We start from the raw sequence: 21,268 nt of genomic DNA, 5'->3' as shown, positions 1-21,268 counted from the left end.
CTTCAGTGCAAGGCAATATTTCCAACCATTATGACAAGTATATCAATTGTGATTAAAATTATGTGCAATAATTGATAAGCACCATCAATTTTAAAAGTATATCATATCAAAATTATTGTTGACTATATTATTCATCACGAAATATTTTTATGTCTTTCCTGATCAATATTTTTTTTCTACCGGATCATAAATTTAGAGAATAATTATCATGTGAGATTTGGAAAGTTATTATCACGTGTAATTTAGAAAGTTATTATCAAACTCAATTCTGCTAATTCATTTTTTTTTTGCAATACAACCAAACACAACCATAGTCATGTCACTAATCACATTCATTATTTTGATTTTAACATTGTAGATTTAATATTAACTGATGATCAATTGATACAATATGCACTAGCAGACCAATTGTGATTTAAATTATGTCCACAAAGTGTTAAACTCCATCAACTTTCATAGGAAAGATTTCATACGACAATTAAGCACCATCAATTTTCATTGCACAATTTAAACAATTAAAAACCGATAATCTCTTATATTATAAGCTTGCCAACATAAGCTAACCCTAAACCAAATTTTTTCCCCTCTCATTTTCTCTTTCTTTTTATTGCAGCTTTATATTAAAAAAATATAGATTGTCATCGAACCTGCATCCCTTACTTATAATAAAACCTTTCAACCGCTAAAACATGTGCTTCAATTATGAAAAACGAATCCTAATATGTTAACCCTAATTATGTGCTTCTTGATTATGTCTTTAATTTTTTTTTTAACCTTTAATTATCATCAATTTTTTAACCTTTAGTTATCAGCAATTTTGTTTAATAAGTAAACAAAACTATGGGGTTCCAAAATTATTTAAAAATATATAAAATATAAAATAAGCACATAAACAAATATAGAATAATTAGTCTATGAAATCCCCTAGACTACTCTTATTGAAAATGCTCTTAGAATTTTTATATTTTATTTTTTATTGTTACATATTACACTTAATTAGACCCATGGGTGCATGGGTCAAAGTTCTGGTTTATGTATAATAGAATTTCCCAAATGTTTTTCATTTTGTTTGTTTTCCACCGTTTCCTTTCTCTCTTCTTCTTCTTCGCCGTCGGAACCCTAACGCCTCCATCTTCTTCACTGATCCACCTCGCGCCGTCGCCATCCTGTTCGCTCACGCCGTCGGTCAGTTTTCATACCTTTTTTCTTCACTCTTTTATTTTACTCTGTGTGTTTGTTTTTCCTGCAAACAATGAAGAGTTTGTATCTGTCTGATTGAATTTCTTAAACAAGAAAAGAAACAACCAATTCTATTATTGTTGTTTTCCAAAGTAGCTTCACAGTGTAACCGGATTTGGATATTCAAGTAGAAATTCTAATGGAAAGAGAATAGAATTCGGTACAGGGATTCAAGTAGCAGTTTTAGAATAATAGGACTAGAGGTAATACATTCTAGTTATATATCAAGCACGGACACCTCTAGGATTAGGCTCGTTATGTTGTGTGTGGACACGCGTCAGTGTCCGACATTTGTATCACACTTTAGGACATGTATCAGACAAGTGTCCCAAAAACTTTTGGATCGGTGTCTGACACCCGTATGACACTTGCACAACACTGTCAGGTGTCTGTGTTGGAGTTTGTTTGTGCTTTATAGTTCTATTTTATGCAAATATTTGAGTTAAAGTCATCCTTTTTTGTATTATGACTGCTGAAAAATTCGATTTTTGTGAATTGCTATACTGAAAATACAGATTTTAGTTTGGAATTTTTCTGTTCACTTCGTGGTTCTGGTTCTATTGATAAAGAAAAGGGTGAAGGGGGCTTAGCTTAGTTTTGAAAGCTTTGTGGGATCAATGTTTAATAAATAGTAAAGTTTGACTGAAGAACGAACAATTGCTTTGTTCTTTCTTAATCCTTACAGTATTTGAATAATGTTCCAACTCTACCTGAATATTTCCTAAATAACTTGCTAAAAACATTTCCAATGCAACTTCTAATGTAGTTATCAAAGATAAAAAAGATATAACTGACCTTTATTTTTTGGTTGCAACTGTTTCAAGAACAATCGATGCACCAATATTTGATTGTGTTTTAGGGAATTGAGTTTTATTTTTTCTGTTGTTTGATTGTTGTCAGAAAATGAACAGAAGTTGTAACCATGTTTATTTTCTAGATATGAACTCGGTTGTAAGACGTTTATCAAGCTTATTCAGACAGTCAGGTTGCGCAATTCAACCTTTTAATGGTCAGCATCATCAACTGCTTCAGCCATGCAGAGGCATACGAGTGGATGTCAGAAATGGAAACCTGGAACAGGCATTGACATTTTTGCAGCGTAAGATGACATCAAGTGGGATAGAGAGGATGATAAAGCATGAACAGAGATTCCATATAAAAAACTCTGAGAAACGTGTATTAGCCCGAAAGAGCTTGGAGCGTAGGCTTCGATCAGAAGATCTTGCTAGGAAACTCAAGTCCATCATGATCAAGAAAGTCAGGTAATTATTTTCTATATGAAAGACTGATTTTTCTGCCTTACAACATAGAATAGTATGCACCTTGCTAACAAACGTAAGGCCATTATCATCAATAAAGTAAGGTAATCAATGCCTATATGAAAGTCCAGATTTTTGCGCTCAGTGTAGCAAATTATATATCTTGATTCTGGATCGCTTTTTTCTCTCCAGTGACACTTGAAATATATTATGTTATTCAAATTCCCCAAAATACCCTGCAGTTGTGATGTTGAAATTAATTTCTATCTTACTGCGCACAAATTTCCCTACGAGTTGCGATTATTCGATTAATTAATGACAATAAATAGAATTCCATGCAAGTCATCTTTCTCCCAATACCTCTTAGTTATTTGGAAAATGATATCTTTGGTTTTCGGAATATCTCGGTCAAGCCTTATCTCCCAGAACATATTGGGTTGACCTATGGTATTTTAGGTATCTCTCCACCTCTAACTACTGAACTATCTTCTATCTTTGTCAATATTTAGCAGTGTCCCTATGGTTATGGGTCTTGTCCTCAAATGTCCAAACCACCGAAAATAGGTTTTATGGTTTTCTTACCATTGGAGCTAAGCTACAATAGTTTTCCCTCTAATTATATTTATAGTCTTGTTGAATCATTCACCCATCTTAAGAAAAGGAGGATCAACATAACAAAAATGCAATCACTGAGCACAATGATGTGTGAATTTACAGCTGAGGTGAAATAATTTTGTAAAGATTTTAACTTAGCTGCAATATCTGATAACAGTGAAATGTGAACTTTTAGTTGAAGTAAAAGAATTTGCCTCCGAGAATCAAAGAAGATGTGAGAAAATAAAAAAAATTGCCTCAAATATTTATTTACCTGCAGATTTGGTCTAAGATATATTATTTTTGTATATGTTGATTTGTTCACTAATTAATTCTTAGTTTTAAAATAATGGTATCCTATGTGAAGCCTTGTTATGCATGAAGGCGACTATTCTTGCAAACTAATAAAATTGCTATGCTTAAATTGACATGTAAAAGCATTCAACTTCTAGCTTTCCACAAATTTTTTTCCAACCAAATTCATTAACTTTATTTCGGTAACTTGGTTTACCCCAAACCACTTATCTCTCTTGTTCCCATTTTTGTGGAGGCTTGGGAGGTTTCTATTCTTTTTGAATTAGGATAAACTTCATATTGGATTGAATGGATATTTTATCATGACAGCTTGTGGAATTTTTGTTACCTTCAATCAGGGGCGGACCTGTTCAAGGCATGGTGTGGCTATAGCCACACCAGCCCAAGCCCATATTTTTTTTAAAAAATAAATAAATTATTTTATAAATTATTTTAAATTATTCTTTATACATATTCATACAAATATTAATGTAAATACTATTAGTTTAGAGTTTATTATTGATGATTGTAAGTCTCTCGTACACATATTAGTTTAAGTATTAGTGAAAATATCTGTAGTATATTGGGTAAAATTAGCAATTGAACTATCATATAATGACATAGAAAATATATATTTAATTAATATTTAATTTTTTAAAGTAAGATAATATAGGTAAAATTGGAATAAAAATTAATAAGTTTTAAGCTAATTGATAAGCTAGTATAATTTTGGATTCTATATATTTTGGTTCAAAGTAGTATTTTGCGAAGCATCAAACAATAATGATATGCATGAAATTTTTTGAATATAAATTTTGTGATTTTTTGGATATAGTTTGTTGGTTTCGTTTTTTGAATAGAAATTCTCTGGTTTGTTTATTTGTTGTTGCTCTTTTTTTGGTAGTAATTTCATATATTGTTTGTTGTTTAACCAAGCTATCAAAATAATTTTTTTCCCATTAGTGCCTAAGCTTTTTAGCCCCACTAGTAATTTATGTCTGGGTCCGCCCCTGCCTTCAATTCGTTTTGCCCTAACTATTTTTCCTCTGTTTTTCTTTTATTTGTTCTGATATATTCTATATTCTATTGCAATATGACAGGGGTCTTTGAGGATATTACACTGCTATTGGGAAAAAAATGGTTGGTGTAAGTTGGCAGTTATCCAATAATTTTGTAGGTGATCACAGCTGTCGAAACACATTCTTTGAAATTGTGCATGCGGTAATATTAACTTTTGTAGACATTATTTTATGTTTGAGATGCATCGTTGCAATCTAATAATCAACTAATAGGCATGATGAGCATCACAATGTTCTTTATATTTTGTTAAGTCCTGAATTTGGATGTACGCCGAATATCCGAAGTTATGATGGATAGTCGAAACCAATTTCAAGCAACTGTTATATGCTGCATTGTTCGTTATCTTATTTTTTTGTATGGATGAAAATGTTGGTTAAATCTTCATTTTATCTACAAATGCTTGCCTTGATTGATTTGAGGTTGGTGAAATGTATTTGGGGGAATATGTTAATGTTCATGGCTAGATCAGAATAAGCTTTTTTAACCCCTCACTCTGGGAGCAATATCAGCACTGGTGTTTTTCACACACAGTTGTGTTGTGTTTAAGTCTACAAATCCTACACATAGGAATCCTTTTGATTTCAAGTTTAAGTTGGCCACGTCACCACTATTTGGTACATATTTGTAGGGTTAAGTATACATTGTTTATTGTGTTACTGCCATTAGAGTAAATTGTGTAAATTGTTTGTGGATTGCTTAAATTTTATGTGGCAATTTAATTAGGTGTACAAAAAGTAACTCGAGTAACCTTGATAAGCTCCTCCTATTGGAGATGCACTTAGTATTATGAAGTTATATGTTTATGTATGTTGGCTGCTGTGGGGGGGAGTAGCTCATACACAATTGCTGTCAACAGTGTGAAAATGATCTATATTAATAATCTATGAAGCACGGACACTGACACATCAACATCAATCATAAGTGTTGGTGTGGTGTCGGTGTCCGATACAAACACGTGTCCACCAACGGAACACGTCTAATCTAAAGAGTGTACTGAATGGAGCAAGTAAACATTAAAGTATATGGTGAAAATCTGTTTATTGGTTGAAATTAATAACTTGACGTAGGGAGGAGTAGCTCATACACAATTGCTGTCAACAGTGTGGAAATGATCTATATTAATAATCTATGTAGTGTACTGAATGGAGCAAGTAAACATTTATGTATGTTGGCTGCTGTGGGGAGGAGTAGCTCATACACAATTGCTGTCAACAGTGTGGAAATGATCTATATTAATAATCTATGAATCCCAGACACGACACCGACACTGACATGTCAACATCAATCATTAATGTTGGTCTCATGTCGGTGTCAGATACTGGCATGCCACCGGAACACGCCCTATCCAAAGAGTGTATTGAATAGAGCAAGTAAACATTAAAGTAATGTATGTGGTGGAAATCTGCTTATTGGTTGAAATTAATAACTTGATTATGCAGCAAATTCGTAGGGATCGTCAGGAACTTGTGTGTTAAGTGCTGTCTTGCATTCAGTTGGTTTGTAAATTTTATCTGTTTGTCTTTAGTGCTCTCGGATTGGTGTAGCCTATCTCTTGTACTACTAGTATGTGAATATTCTGTATAGTGGGTGGGTGGTCTAGGCTTCATAATCTTGACATCTTGTTCTTGATTATCTTTTATCAATCTTAAAATATTTGGCTCTTTATATAAATATATAATGTATGATATCTATATCTATATTCTATACAAATGAAAGTTTTATGAGTTGGTAAACATTTGACTCATACTTCACTAAACATCAAAAAAATGTCTTTGTACGCGATGTAAGAATTATCTCATTTATACATTATAAACTAATCTCTAACTATTTTAGCATATAAACTACAAAGTAGATTTGAGTTAAAATTTATGTAGTGACAAACTTTGAAGACTTTATCATGCGTAAAATTGTCCTCTTTATAGTCCTTTAACTTACTTATATCATATGAACTTACTTTGTCATGTGTATATTTGTCCTCTTTAACCTATTATTCTCATATGAATGACCTTTATTAAATGATAACAGTGTTCAAACTCTTTAAAAGGTCTGATGAGGCATGAATATTTTTTTGACATGTAGCTTGTCACACTTGAGTCTAGAGTTTTTTTTTTTTTTTAAAAAAAAAAAAGCCTACTTCCACCCTACAAATTGATTAATAATATTAACTGAGTTATTTTTTTTTTGGTAAGAAATAAGTTATCTATCTATGATTAAAAGTTATAAAAAAATTGATATTTTAAAATTATTCACAGAGATAAATTGAATATCTTATATACTTATATTTGTTTTTATATATTAATTAATAAAAATGTAGATTAGATGAATAATGTGCGTACCTATGACACTTATTTAAAATTGTAGTATTTTTTTTTTTATGGACGAGTAGTATTTTTGTAACCGATCATTTATTAAGTATTTAAACATTTTTTGATCCAACTTATCTAAACCATTTTTTTCTATATAAAATAGTAACGACTCATTGGGGGTAAAATTAATCAAATTAGACAAAAAATTATTGGTAAAATTAATCAAATGGTTTTTCAAAATAATCGACAAGAAAATAATTGAGAGAAGAAATGAGAGAAGGTGAATGATGCAAAGAATGAATGCCAATATTTATAGTTAAGAGCAAGACAAACGATTCGCTGGATAAGAGGCAATACCTCTCCATATACCAATAAGAAAAGGTCATCAACCAAAAGCCAAGATTATGACTATTGGTCATTCCCCCAGTTCGGGTTGAAGAACTCGAAAAACTAATAACATGCTTTGAGTCCTAGAATTCGAAGGAGTATTTATGAAAAATTGGGGGAAGAAGAACACTTAACAATTTGAACCAAGTGGTTAATAAGCTCTACTAAAGGACAAATTGTTTAGGGGTTCATTTCCCTACAAACAAGAGAGTTTTATTTTTATTTTTATGATAAATTACTAACAAGAGGGTTAACAACAAAAATAATTAACGATTTCATATACCAGTGTTTTTTTTCAATTTTTGATAAGAATAAAAGAAGATTAATGTATTGGTTGTGATAAGAATCATCTGCTCTTAATTATACGATTAGAAGTTCGATTTATAACTCGTATCTAATTTACTTGTACTACACATAATATTATTTTTTTTGGTATTAACCAGCTTAACCAATAATTATTTCCATAAAAAATCAAACTAGAGTTTTTTCAAATAATTCGTTTTAAGGAGAATTCATTAACCATTTGAGCCAAATATCTTTCGGTTATATTACATGTAATATTTTGACAAAGTATATATACCATGGTGTTGAGTGGATCAAAATGAGCATCATGATTTGCCATAATTTCCATCGACAATAAATCCAAACATATTCTCACCAGAAAAACACCTACTGTCCCACACAACACCCTCATCCATATATCTTCTTCACTCTTCATCATACACACAACACAACACAACACAATTCTGAAATCATCAAAACAAATATACGCGCCCACACACATGGGAACTGGTGTGTCAAAGGAAGAAGCAGATGGTGGTTCAGAAGGAACCAAAGACAGACTTGACGATGATCATCAAGCAGGTGGACAACTCTATGTTTCTCTTAAGATGGAGAATCATAAACTCACTACTCATCTTGTTCCTCATGTTTATGGTTCTGTTCCTCTTGTTGGTTCTTGGGATTCTTCCAAAGCTGTAATTTTTTTCATTACTCCCCATTTTTTCATTTTTGGGTTTTCTTCTGTTTTTTCTAATTTTCTAATTTTCTTTTTTTGTTTTTTTAGCTTTCTATGGAACGTGAATCGGTTTCAATGTGGGAAATTAGCTTTGTTGTTCCACCTAATCATGGTAATGATTTCTTTGCTTTCTTCACTTTTACAATGTTTTATGTTTGTTTCTGTGTTTATCAGTTTTATTTGAAGTCAAAAGGTTTACTTTTTAATATCTTGTCAGTTCCTGTCAGAAAAAATAAGTTTGATAAATTTCTCAATAAACAAATGTGAAAAATAAATATTAAAAAATTGTTTTTTTAGAATAAGTTTTTTAAACAATAACTTGTAGTATAAGATAGAATCAGCATATGCAGTTCAGTTTTTTAGTGAATGAAGAGTAATAAACTTATCTTAATTGAGAACCTAGAGGTTTATTTATTTATTTTTTTTTGTGTTAAACCTCCGGTTTCTAGGGAAAGGGGACTGTTAACCTGAAGTTCAACTGTGAGATAAGTAAAGTCTGACAAAAAATGGTTTCAGTTAGGGTTTGAGAACATAGTTGTTAAGAGCTTTTCATTGTTTTTAAGTGTAGGATAGTCATATCTTAATTGACAATGACAATCACTTATAAGCTGGAAGTTGCTCATAAGTTAGAAGTTAATTCAAACGGGTTTTCTTGCATTAAGCCTCCAATGTTTTCCCTTTTCCAATGACGTCACAAAAGTATGAGTCAATGAAATAGTGGATAATGTTTTCAGCTTCTGAGTTTAGAAGGGGCGGAAGGGTTGTGATAGCTTTGTTGATTTATTAGGTTGACTTGGCCTTTATGTGAAATGAATGAAGTTTGGATATAAAAATTGTGGTAATCAATGAAGGGTGTTTTGTTTCTGAAGCTGATTGATTTATTGATTTGGGATATTCAGAAACTTTGGATTTCAAATTCCTATTGAAGCCAAAGCACAGTGATGCACCTTGTTTTGTTGAAGAGGGTCCTAGCCGCCTACTTATTGGAGGAGCGCTGGGGGAGGATGCTAGACATGCATTGTTTAAGCTTGATAATGATGAAGTTCTTGAGTATCAAGTATTTGTTAAAGCAGATAGGGTTTCTCCCTTTGACCTTGCGGCTAGTTGGAGGGCTTATCAGGATAATTTCCGTCCTTCGTCTGTACGCTGGATTCCTGATGTCAGTATAAACTCAGCACCTCAGACAGGTGGCGAGGTAAAGGCAAACTGCCAGTTTTCTTTCTGCTCTTTTGCCTGTCGAAGATATCGTGAATGATATTTAAACTTACGATTACTTTATTTTTTGTTTAGAATGGTTCTTCTGCTGGTTTGGAACTTGATCTTGAGCATTATGTTGTCCCAGCTCCCTCAACATCAGCCCATGTATATGCAGCTAACATGACAGAGAATCCACGGTCACTAATTAGTGGGTCTGGCGGAAGTTCATTTTCCTCCAAGCCAAAGGTTCAACATTCAAATTTTAAAATTATGATCTACATTATTCTTTCTAGATGGACTATTAGTCATTACGGATTGTTGTAGTAACTTAGAGGATAATTGATTCAAGAGTGTCCGCTTTTTCTTCGCTCATTAATTTTGGAATCTTCATAAAGAGTAGTCTGTATAATCTTTTAACTTGAAAATGAAACTTCTTGATGCTAAGCAGAAAACACATAATAAAGTGTGCTAACTGCTAATAGGTTATGTTTATGTTCCGTCCAGGGGATGGAGGTTAATGTGCCGGATTCTTCTAAGGTGTTTCCAAGTTCTGGAATGGTTGAATCCAAGTCAGTGGGAACATTTTCACCACTACAGAAGCAAGATAGTCAGAGGGGAATTTTTGTTGATAGAGGTGTTGGATCTCCTAGACTTGTAAAATCTTCTAGTTCAAATATTTTCTCCAGTGATCTTAGTTTGGGCACCGGTACCAAGGTTTGTACAAACGATTTCCATTTCCTGTTTAATATTTAGTTTCATGTAAAATAACTTGTATTATGTTAAGCTGAGGTTGTTCACAAATAATTGCTTGTCTCCTTGATTTTTTATTGATAGAATTCAATGCCAGCTGCTGCCGGAGCTGTTGCAGCTGCAGCTGTTGCTGATCAGATGTTGGGTCTAAAAGAGGATAGACATTTGGCGATTGTCCTGGTATTATTCTAGCATGATGAGTAGTTACCGAATAACTTTCGTAGTTTTGAAACACTTAAATTTATTTTTCTACAAGTTAGAACTCTAGCTGAAATTAGATGTGATTTGAAATGCAATTATATATAGGGATTGTATCCAGTGAGAACTAATAGTTATTGTGAGAAATGAGAACTATCAATAACATACATCAGATTAACTTAATGGACCAGATTTTAAAACTCTATAGTTTTACTAATTTAGTATGTTTAAGTTTATGGAAATAAATTATTGTAACTTCTTCTAAGTAGTTTCTTTTATGTAGGTGGGTCTGCCAGCTCGAGGTAAAACTTTTACTGCAGCTAAACTTACAAGATATCTTCGTTGGTTAGGTCATGAGACCAAACACTTCAATGTTGGGAAGGTTGTTTGCATTCTTAACATCTTTTTTCTTTATTATTGAAATGCTTGCACCTAGTGGAAATCTGGAAATATGTCAAGTTTGAAGATTAACACACTTACTTTTGGATGTCGCAGTATCGCCGCCTTAAGCATGGAGCTAATCAGGTAAACTTCATTACATGAATCTGTTAAATGGTTTATACCTTCTTATTTAATGGTTATCTGCATGACTGCATTATATACTGCTTAAGGCATCATTACTCTTTCGACAAAGTTAGTATTTGAACTTTGATGCTAGGAAATTTGTAGGGAAGAGATGACCAACAATTTGTCGATGCTTTGGGGACTTTATGTTAATTTATGATGGGATACTGGGTGTCTCTTTTATGCCGTAGGTTATTACCATTATGGCAAAGTCGAAGGCTACAATTCTGTTCAGCTATAAGGTGTTAACTAATTTTTGCAATCCGTAAATTTTTTAAACTGTCTGACCTTTCCATGGCAGAAATGCACATTGGCTTGAAATAGTAACTAAGCAGTTCAAATTCTTCATCTAGACTAACTAAAAGGTGAATCACCTGTGATTGAGTCACTTGAATCAGATGCTGAGACAATACAAAGCTTTTTCGAATTAAAACTTCAACACACTTTTCAAATTACACTGGGCTGCTAATGTAGATTTTGTGCAGTACTACAGTTTCCTTGTACCAAACTTAAAATATTTACGTACTGAAATTTATAAGTAAGATCAGACCTGGGAAATATTCAAGTCTACACAGTTAAAGAAGCTATGGTATTAGGTAGAATATATTTTATAACTGACATCCATTATGATTTAATATGATGTCTTGTACTTTGGAGTTTGAGGGTCATAAAAGTTTCAATATTGGCGCATGAGAATGAGACGGTGGAAACTTTTTTTGTTGATGAAATGAAATGCAACTGTGGAAACTTGATTCTGTTCTGAAATGTTACTTGTATGATTGAAATCACGATATTTCACTATCCTGTCATGTGTGCTTGGTAATCTTTATTCATTTCATATTCTTCTTTGCAGGCTGCTGATTTCTTTCGAGCTGACAATCCAGAAGGCATGGAGGCACGCAATGAGGTAGTTTAGTTTAGATCTTTTTTGTTGTTATTTTATTATTTTGATTAGATTAACTGAGTCTTTGAGACCCTAAATATTTGAGCTTGCATATTAGGCAATACCTAGAATTCTGAATAGTGATCAGTGATGCTTGTATAATTTGTTGAATCTTATTTCATGAAACGGACTGTCTTAATTCTTAAGACTTGTGCAATTAACAAGAATTCTTTCTTCACTCAGTCTCTCAAGAAAACCTTACTAAATATTTTGGTTCTAAATCATTCACAACATCATTTCTTGAATAAAATTATAAATATAATTTAAGTTTGAAGGTTCATCATAATGATTCCTAAGTACAACACAGTGCAAGAAATAAAAAAGTCAGATAGGCTGACGTAATCTTTTAAGGAGGTTTTGACCTTCAGTAGGATATGATCCTGTTTTTAACATATGATTGATAATGGATTTTTCTTATAATGTTGACACCGTGTTTACCTTTCTCTGTGTACATAGTTTTAATATATCACGTGCCACTAGGTAGCAGCACTGGCATTTGAAGACATGTTATCTTGGATGAACGAAGGTGGCCAGGTAAGTTCAATTTTGTCAGCAGTTTTGTTACGTTTATGCCTTCTTTCGTGTTTGCATAAGGTTTAATATCGGTTTAGGTTGGGATATTTGATGCCACAAACAGTAATAGGAGACGAAGAAACATGCTGATGAAGTTGGCTGAGGGAAAATGCAAGGTAGTCACAGATTAGCAAGGTTAAGTGTATGATATGAAAATGATATATTTAACTTTGAACTCATCAGATACATCTTGTTTTCGTTGCAGATTATCTTCCTGGAAACAATATGCAACGATAAAAACATAATTGAGAAGAATATTCGTCTTAAAATTCAGCAAAGTCCCGACTATGCAGAAGAGTAATGTTTCATTTAAAACCAGTGACATCTATCTTGATTGCTATGTGGATACATATGCAATTAACTTCCATTTGCAGGCCAGATTTTGAAGCTGGATTGGAAGACTTTAAAAATCGTCTGGCCAATTATGAGAAGGCAAGTTCTACAGTGTACTTTTCAATTTCATGATTGTTAGATGTGTTTTTTCCTCTAATAAATGTTGATTTCACATTACCAGGTTTATGAACCAGTAGGAGAAGGATCTTACATAAAAATGATTGATAAAGTCAGCGGACATGGTGGACAAATCCAAGTAAGTTCATCCTGAATCAACATTATGACCCCTTTATGTAGCTCATTGTGTGGTAGTAATGTAATTTGATAGTTGAAAGTGAAAGAATAGAATGAAATAATATCAAACAAGAAATCCTTGATATGATTAACATAACCATATCAGATATGTTGATTATTGTTGGTGGTAATAGGAACACTAAAACTTCGAAGTTGAATGTATTGAACATGATCTTAATATTGGTATCTTGGAAACTTAAATTTGAAATGGACTAGTTTTGCATCTAACCTTAAGTATCTTTGGTACCTTGGTTTCCCTGTATCTATGAAGCACTAACAAAGACCCAGACTCGACACGGACACACAGACACAATAATAATTTAAGAAAATAGTAATTGGAACCATGTGTGCTGGTGTCATGTCGGAAAACGACACATCTTTATGGTTGACTCGACTGAAAGCACACAGTTCAAGATATGTCTGTTCTGTAAAGACTTAGAAAGTATTATTGCTGTTATATGAAAGTATTAAGGTATACAACAGATCAGTTACCAGTATCAGAACTAGCACAGTAAAAGACTGACTAGGTTGGAAGATCATTAGTCAGTGTTCTAAATTATGTTGATCAATGAAAATGTACTGTAATTGACAGGGTTGTTATGCACCAACTTTAAAAAAAAAAAAATCTTGTCTTAAAATTCATTGACTCTTATTTTTATGTGAGCATTAGCTTAGATTGAATGTAGAGTAATGTATGTGTGTGCGCCGCGCTCTACCTTACTGGTTTCATGTGTGACTTTGAATTGTTAATCATTCACAACTTCTGTGGTTTAGGTGAACAATATCAGTGGCTATCTTCCTGGACGAATCGTCTTTTTCTTGGTAAGCTTTTCTAAACCAATATTACTAAGTTATTAGAAATGAGTCTCAGTTTTATCTTTTATCCTGTGAAGATACGACGTTCCTTACTGTTTACTCACATATTGAATATTAAGAATTGACATTTTGGTTTGGAAAAATGTATTCTTTTTTCATTTCTTACTTTTACATTTACTTACAAAAATACAATTTCGTTTCTTTTTTTTTTTTTTTTGTATAGGAAGCGTTGAAAACAATAAAATAATTGTATTTTTTTCTATGTCATGTTCATGCATTTATACGTAAATACGTTTTCAGGTAAATACACATCTTACACCTCGCCCAATATTACTTACTCGACATGGAGAAAGTCAGGATAATGTGAGAGGAAGAATCGGAGGAGATACTGCAATAAGGTATTTTCTTATTATTTGTCTATTCAGTAGCTATATGACTATATCCTGTGTAATCTATAATGTTCAAAAACTGGAGAGTATATTATGTAGAGAAAGAAGAGAGTTGAAAGTAAATGAAAAATCTGGTTTCTACTTTGATCAATTAACTATTCTGGAAAATGGGGTTATTTTGTGAATTAGTGAAATAGTTCTAGCTCTTCTATCATTGAATTTTTGTTTCTTTATTCTCCGTTTTGATTGTGAGATATAACTATAACACTGTGCAACGTGTTATAACAGTGAGAAAGGAGAACTTTATTCAAAGAAGCTTGCCAACTTCGTGGGAAAGCGTCTCAAATCAGAAAGGGCTGCTTCTGTAAGATTTTTAAATTGTATATAGATTCAGCTGTTGACTTTTTCCTTAGGAGGTGTCGAGATCCCACATCGATTAGAGATATGGTCCAAATAGTTTTTTATAATGCTCGACAATTCTTCCCTTGAGAAAACTTTTGGATCATGTTAGATCACGGCTATGCCAAATTCTAAGAGAACTCAATGCTTGTATGCAACCGATGCTTGAAAACCGTTAATCTACTAGGCTTTTGTGGCTTAGCCTTTATCTGCTAAAGTTTCATGAAATATTCACAGTAACATTCTATAGTGTTTTCATGAAGTTTTCATATCTTCCACAATAACAATATTCTCTTATAAATGTTAACTAATACTGAAATGATGAGTGATTGTAAGATTTGTAACTTGTGATATAGATATGGACTAGTACACTGCAGCGAACCATTCTGACTGCAAGTCCAATTGTTGGATTTCCGAAGGTTAGTGTCATCCTTTAACTAATGGTTGATTGCATACAGTCATGCGATTCATGTCAAGAAAAATTGGTTGTCAAATTTAAACAGTAGTGTGTTCCAAGTCCATCACTTACAATCTTTATATGTTTGTTAGATTCAATGGCGTGCCCTTGATGAAATAAATGCCGGGGTTTGTGATGGTATGACATATGAAGAAATCAAGAAAAACATGCCAGAGGAGTATGAGTATGTCGCAAACTCGTACTTTCTCTCTCTCACTTGCATGTTGAATGTAACTCAAATATCAGATAACAGACAAAATAGTGTGAAACTTTTTTGGGGGCATAAAGGGATGTTGTTTAAATGCCATAGTTAATTTTCTTCCCTCTCATTGTAGATCCCGCAAGAAGGACAAGCTTAGGTATAGATATCCTCGCGGGGAGTCATATTTGGATGTTATTCAAAGGTGTACCTTTTATCTTTTAAACATTATTTAACTCCCGAATTTAACTTGTTTAATATAACTAACTTTTTGTGCTAAAAAAACAGGTTAGAGCCTGTAATTATCGAGCTTGAGCGACAACGAGCTCCTGTTGTAGTGATATCTCACCAGGTTGTACACAAGACATTAAACTAAATCTATGCTTATAAAAGGCTCAATTGTTGACTGGTTCTAATCCTTGAGATTCTTCCATAATTTTATCATTTCAGGCAGTTTTGAGGGCATTATATGCTTATTTTGCTGACAGGCCTTTGAAAGAAGTTCCACATATAGAGGTAATTTGTGGATTCATATTTTACCTATGCTTTGTCACCTTATGGTTCTATTTAGATTACTACCGTTGTCTCTAAATATAGGATCTCATTGACTAAATCATATAAATTAAAAAAGTTGGTAATAAATATTAAATTTATTGACAATTGACATTGTTTTACTAGTTTACTCTCCATAAGAGTAATTAGTTTATGTTGCCATCAAGTATTAATTACAGATTGCAGGAAAAAAAAAGAAAACATAATTAGGGGTATTTTAGTAAGAAATAATCAATGTAGTAGAAAATTTGAAAGTGCTCCTTTAAAAGGGACAAGAAAAAATCTCAAGTGAGTCTTATGTTTTGGGACAGAGGTAGCAGGTTCATGCATATTGAAGCTTTGTTGATTGAGATGTGAACTAATAATGTCTTCATCAATTCAATACTCACTCTAAATTTTAAAAGAATCAAATGATTGGGCTCAAGTGGTTAATGAGTTTCAGTCACAGTCAAATCAATCAGGAGCACCTGATTTAATCCCTGGCTGAAACAATCATGGACTAGACTTTACTAGGGGCACTTCCCGTAGGAATCAGAGGGTTTAAGACAATAAAACTCTAAATTTTGAAACGTTGAATTTTTTTAGTTAAATTAGTGTAATGGAGATTCATCATGTCATTTTAGAGAGAATCACATTTTTTGAATGATGAATGTGGAATGAAGTTATCTAACATGAGATTTGTCATTTCCAGATGCCTCTTCATACCATAATAGAGATACAAATGGGAGTTACAGGTGTTGTAGAGAAAAGGTACAAACTAATGGACTGAAATTAATTGATGAAAACTTATGTTACTAATATTGTGGATTAATAAACCAATTATCCATTCTTCCAATTTCAATTTATTAACAAAATGTAATATATTCCCATAAATGGACTACATTGTAAAAAATTACCATAGTGAAGGGAAGTCATGCTCTTCAAATACAATGTTATTTCATTTCAAATGTAAATGAAATCTCTTACAGAAAATCTTACATATTGCACATATTCTATAGTATGTATCATAACCTAGCTCTTGATTGGAATTGAAAAGAGAATACATAATGTGATGTGATTTTTTTGGTAATTGTCATTATTGAGATGAGCAAAAAATATTGTGTTTATAGACTACGCAATAATCACTCGCACTTGAATTTAAACAATCTTATATGATGTGAGTCTCGTGCATCACTATCTGTATATATGTAACGTTGTCACTATATAGATTCACTCATGTTCGTTCGTCATCTAGTATAGCGAGAATTCTAATATCATTTGTTGGGGAGTTAGGAAAACACCGAGAACAATAACAAGCTAAAGACCAAGGCCATCAAGGGTACAAATGAAACTATTGTGGTAGAATTAGAATGAAATTATTTTTATTGACAAACTTGCTTCCCTTTGGTATTTCTCTTCAAATTGTTACACAAAGCGAGTCTACTCTTATTTTCATTTAAGTTTGGTTTGGTGGTTTTTTCAGTGTCTGTGTCGTGTCCGGTGTCCGTGTCTGTGTCTGTGCTTCATAGCTTATAGACACTTATTAGCAAGACTCTTTAATGTTTAGATGATTAATATAACAAAGAAAATACAGAAAAGTATCTTAAAGACACACGTTAAGAAATCACTATTACCGATAAATATTACCCATCTAAGTTATGACAAGGAGCAATAATGTTTTAGACCTTTTTGCATTAGGTCCCACATTGATGAGTACATACTAAACAATTACTCCATCCGGTCCCTTGTATAAGAAAACTTTTGCTTTCTAGATTCATGAAATGATTGATGTATTTGGTCTAAAAAATGAACTAAATACATCAATTATTCCATAAATCTAAAAAGTAAAAAATGCCTATACCATACAACATGCATGCTATGTCCTCTCCAAAATGAGAACAACACATCACCGGAAGCATGCATCAAAAAATGGTGGAATCTATGCTAATTTATACTAATACTATTGCTAGATATTGGCATTTAGCTATGGTTATAGTGTAGGATAGTCAATGTTAAGTGGGGTAGAGCAAAAAATAAGAGAGAAAAGGAAAAAGTTGATCTTGTATGGTTCCATTCATATCTCTATTCTATTTTAAAACAGTTGATGGGGTCCCTGTTCCCTACCCTCATTTACCCCAAACAAAATATTGACAAAGTTTGAGGATATATGGATTAATTCAACTTAAATAAGTTTTTTGTCTTCATAAATATGTCAAATTTTATTTTTAGTTTTTATAAAAATATGTAATTAAATAAAGTTTTATAGAGAGAGACTGGTCGTTAGTTGGTTCAATGGTGATTGACGTTGAACTTGGTAGGAAGGACCACGGTTCGATTTCCCGCAACTGTGATCGGGAGGGGGCTGAAACCACTTGATGCCAGAACTGACCCCGAACCAGATTAAACTGTTGGTAAAAAACAAAAAAAAAAGTTTTATAGAGAGAGTATTTTATAAAGATAAAAATATATTTAGACAAAAAAGAACAAGGCAGAAAATGGGGAAGCAGCAAGTTTCCCTTTCCGCGATTTACTTGGCTTTGGTGAAACTTTCTGTAAAAATCTTGACTCAGAATCATAGGCCATGCCTTGGGATCCCCTCCTCAAAAATATAAGCAAGTTAAATTAACCGTTATGTTGATAATAATGCTCTTCTTATAGTTTATTTATTTATTGTAAAGAGATGAATATTTGAAATTAAATAGTACTACCTCTGTCTATGATGTTTAAATGAAAGGGGATTGATGCTCGACTTGATAAGGAAGTTCATGGTTCGGTTCTGCGCAATTTCAATCAGAGAAGGTTGAAACCATTTTACTGACCCCCGAATCAGATTAGACAGTATAACGGACTGGATATCGGTTGTGAAAACAAAAAAATAAAACATAAAACGGCCCACTAATCCACATGAATCTAATAAGAAAACTCAAGTATCCTCCTCATCTTCCTTCTATTGCCGTACGTTGCCTTCACGAGTCCTTTATTTCTGCTCCTTTTTCTCTTTACCTTCCCAATTCCCATGCATATATTTCCCCATTTACCTCCTTGGACACAGGGTTTTCCATTGACTTTAACCCTACTCTTTGTACTAGTATTAAATTATTACAAATGCATCAGAAAATACAAACTTATTGCTAACCATACACGCAAATGTATCGTATGCAAGAGGCAACATACCCTTCAATTGTTTTATTTTATACTACTATATTTTTTGAACTACTCAAATTTAGCATTACAATTTTAAATGAGTCACATATTTAGCATTACAAGTTTCTGTTTGGTAAAATCAGATAATATGGTTAGAACAACAAAATAGAACAATAAATATTTATAACTTCAACATTGAATTAAAACAACAAAATAAAGAACAAATAGTATGGTTAGAAAATCAAAGCAACAACTATAGTTTTTTACAAGCAAAATCAAAATAATAAAATAAAGAACAAACAATAAACTCAAATGCGTATTAGTACTGTAATCGGGTCGGGTGATCAGTTTTAGAAACTAAAACCCGTCTTCTAAGCCAACATTTATGTTAGGTTTTTGTTTTGGACTAGACCAAGGCTCAACGCGACCTACCCAATCACTGTAAGTCCAGTCCCACTTCATGCCACTTTGTCGCTCAAGCCCATGATCATTTTTGCAGTGCACCAGAAGTCTCCTGTTCTTGCCACAATGAATTCTTACACTCCTTCTTTTCTGGACCGTTAGATTAACCTCAACGGTCCTTCGCATTCTACATCAGTTATCACACTAGCAATTAAAATAGGCTCCCTCTATATAAACATAACGACTTTCGCGCCAATGTACGATTCAATTACTTCTCACATTCACTCCACCTTAATCTCATAATGACTTGAGCGTCAGAGTGCTAACTTATTTTATAGATACATTCACCGCCATTTGTTTCTAATCGAATAGTAGCAACAGTAACTTCTAGTGTGTGGAATCCATTTCCCTTACACACCATTGGTAGAATTTTACCATTAAATCTAAGTGACATTAATTGGTGCAAAAATGGTCGACATGGTCGTGTCAAAGTCATTAATTAAAGTCTCTTATTTTATTCCTTCGTCAAAATTAACTTCACTTTCACGTCAACACTTCCACATAATACAAAAATAACAACCACACAAACCACCTATCAAAAACCCTTCATCACAACTCCAAAACTTTCTTCAAAAATCTCACACCCTTTTCTCCATTTTTCACAATGCAATCACAATCTAACTCACAAATCAAACCAATGAACTCACTCAAACAAATTTTTCAAAACATTTTCTCAGATAACAGTAACATCATGCTTGCTGCTATCATTTCCTTATTACTTGTAATTCTCTTTGTTCTTCTTCTTCATCTTTATGCTAAATGGTTCTTGTCACAAGCACATGCTCAAGCACAAGCTCGTAGACGCCGTCGTCGAAGAACAACTGTTACTGTCTCTGATGTTCTTGGTCCTGCAAGGTTTCATCATTTCCATAGCTTCAACATTGAAGACTCACCTATGTCTAGCTCAAACACTAAAGGACTTGATTCTTCTATCATTGCTTCAATTCCTTTGTTTATTTATGCAGAAAAGATTCAAAAGAATGAAATTGAACAAGAACTTGAATGTGTTATTTGTTTGAGTGGTTTTGAAAATGGTGAAATGGGAAGATGTTTACCAAAATGTGGACATGGTTTTCATGTTGAATGTATTGATATGTGGTTGAATTCACATTCTAATTGTCCTATTTGTAGAGCTTCAATTGTTATTTTTGAGAATGATTCTTCAAGTAATGTTGATGGTTCTTCAAGTTTTGTTGAAATTGTGATTGATGAAAGTTCTAGTTCTGAGATTAGAGAGGGAGAACAAGGGAATGAAAATGATAATGGTAGAGTACAGAGTGATTCTGTTTCAGAAACTTCATCTTTGTTTGGTTGTTCTTTGAAGACAGTTTTCAGCAAAGTTTTTCCATCTTCCAATGTTAATGAATCATAATCTTGATATATATCATCATATACATGAATCATGATCTTGTCATTATCTATATTTTGTGTATATTACTTGGGAATGTTGCAATGTTATTTGTTCTGCTAAGTCTAAATTCAACTATGAAGTATACACATTTACAAGTTACTTCTTTGATTTCTTTCTTCTTTCATCTTCTTTTTCTTATTTGCCTTTTTCAATTTTTAGTTTCATAGAATGTCTGATGTATCTCGTTAAAAAATAATTTTTTTCTTATAATAAGAATTAGAAGTAGTATTTTTGTATTTGAATGTTTTTACTTTTTAGACCGTCCGATCATGGTTCCTTTCAACCACATTTTTTGTAAATTTGATAGATTCAGTAATCATAATGACAACACTTCACAAATGAACTCAGATTCTTTGCCGTCATTGATTGCACGCATATCTGTAGTCAACAAATCTATGACTGTTTAATTCAGATCCATTGGTCCAAAAATA

General features: G+C 32.7%; 3 protein-coding genes across 4 annotated transcripts; all 3 read left to right on the top strand.

The window, feature by feature from the left end:
* The first annotated feature begins 1,052 nt into the window (after positions 1-1,052).
* On the top strand, positions 1,053-4,808 carry LOC123918073. Its single transcript, XM_045970013.1, has 3 exons — positions 1,053-1,185; positions 2,140-2,501; positions 4,487-4,808. The coding sequence occupies exons 1-3, from the start codon at positions 1,054-1,056 to the stop codon at positions 4,494-4,496; spliced, it is 504 nt and encodes a 167-aa protein (XP_045825969.1). The 5' UTR covers position 1,053; the 3' UTR covers positions 4,497-4,808.
* A 2,925-nt stretch (positions 4,809-7,733) lies between these two features.
* On the top strand, positions 7,734-16,813 carry LOC123918698 (6-phosphofructo-2-kinase/fructose-2,6-bisphosphatase-like). 2 transcript variants are annotated; one of them, XM_045970822.1, is made up of 23 exons: positions 7,734-8,136; positions 8,226-8,289; positions 9,077-9,372; positions 9,468-9,620; positions 9,879-10,088; positions 10,209-10,304; positions 10,606-10,704; positions 10,818-10,847; positions 11,740-11,793; positions 12,310-12,363; positions 12,441-12,518; positions 12,608-12,699; positions 12,777-12,834; positions 12,917-12,991; positions 13,804-13,851; positions 14,146-14,243; positions 14,523-14,598; positions 14,990-15,052; positions 15,183-15,274; positions 15,426-15,494; positions 15,578-15,641; positions 15,740-15,805; positions 16,533-16,813. In XM_045970822.1, exons 1-23 carry the CDS (start codon positions 7,942-7,944, stop codon positions 16,608-16,610), a joined length of 2,208 nt encoding a protein of 735 aa, XP_045826778.1. In that variant the 5' UTR covers positions 7,734-7,941; the 3' UTR covers positions 16,611-16,813. The 2 variants fall into 2 exon arrangements, with proteins under 2 accessions (XP_045826778.1, XP_045826777.1); XM_045970821.1 differs by having other exon boundaries at positions 7,760-8,136; positions 15,183-15,289.
* Positions 16,814-19,956: 3,143 nt separating this feature from the next.
* On the top strand, positions 19,957-20,967 carry LOC123916790 (RING-H2 finger protein ATL63). Its single transcript, XM_045968332.1, has one exon. It carries the CDS (start codon positions 20,031-20,033, stop codon positions 20,796-20,798), a length of 768 nt encoding a protein of 255 aa, XP_045824288.1. The 5' UTR covers positions 19,957-20,030; the 3' UTR covers positions 20,799-20,967.
* Positions 20,968-21,268: the final 301 nt, after the last annotated feature.

The sequence above is a fragment of the Trifolium pratense genome, linkage group LG3 (genome assembly GCF_020283565.1).
Source record: "Trifolium pratense cultivar HEN17-A07 linkage group LG3, ARS_RC_1.1, whole genome shotgun sequence".
NCBI lineage: Eukaryota > Viridiplantae > Streptophyta > Magnoliopsida > Fabales > Fabaceae > Trifolium > Trifolium pratense.
The sequence above is the reverse complement of the archived record's forward strand: the minus strand, read 5'-3'. Positions and strand labels throughout refer to the sequence as shown.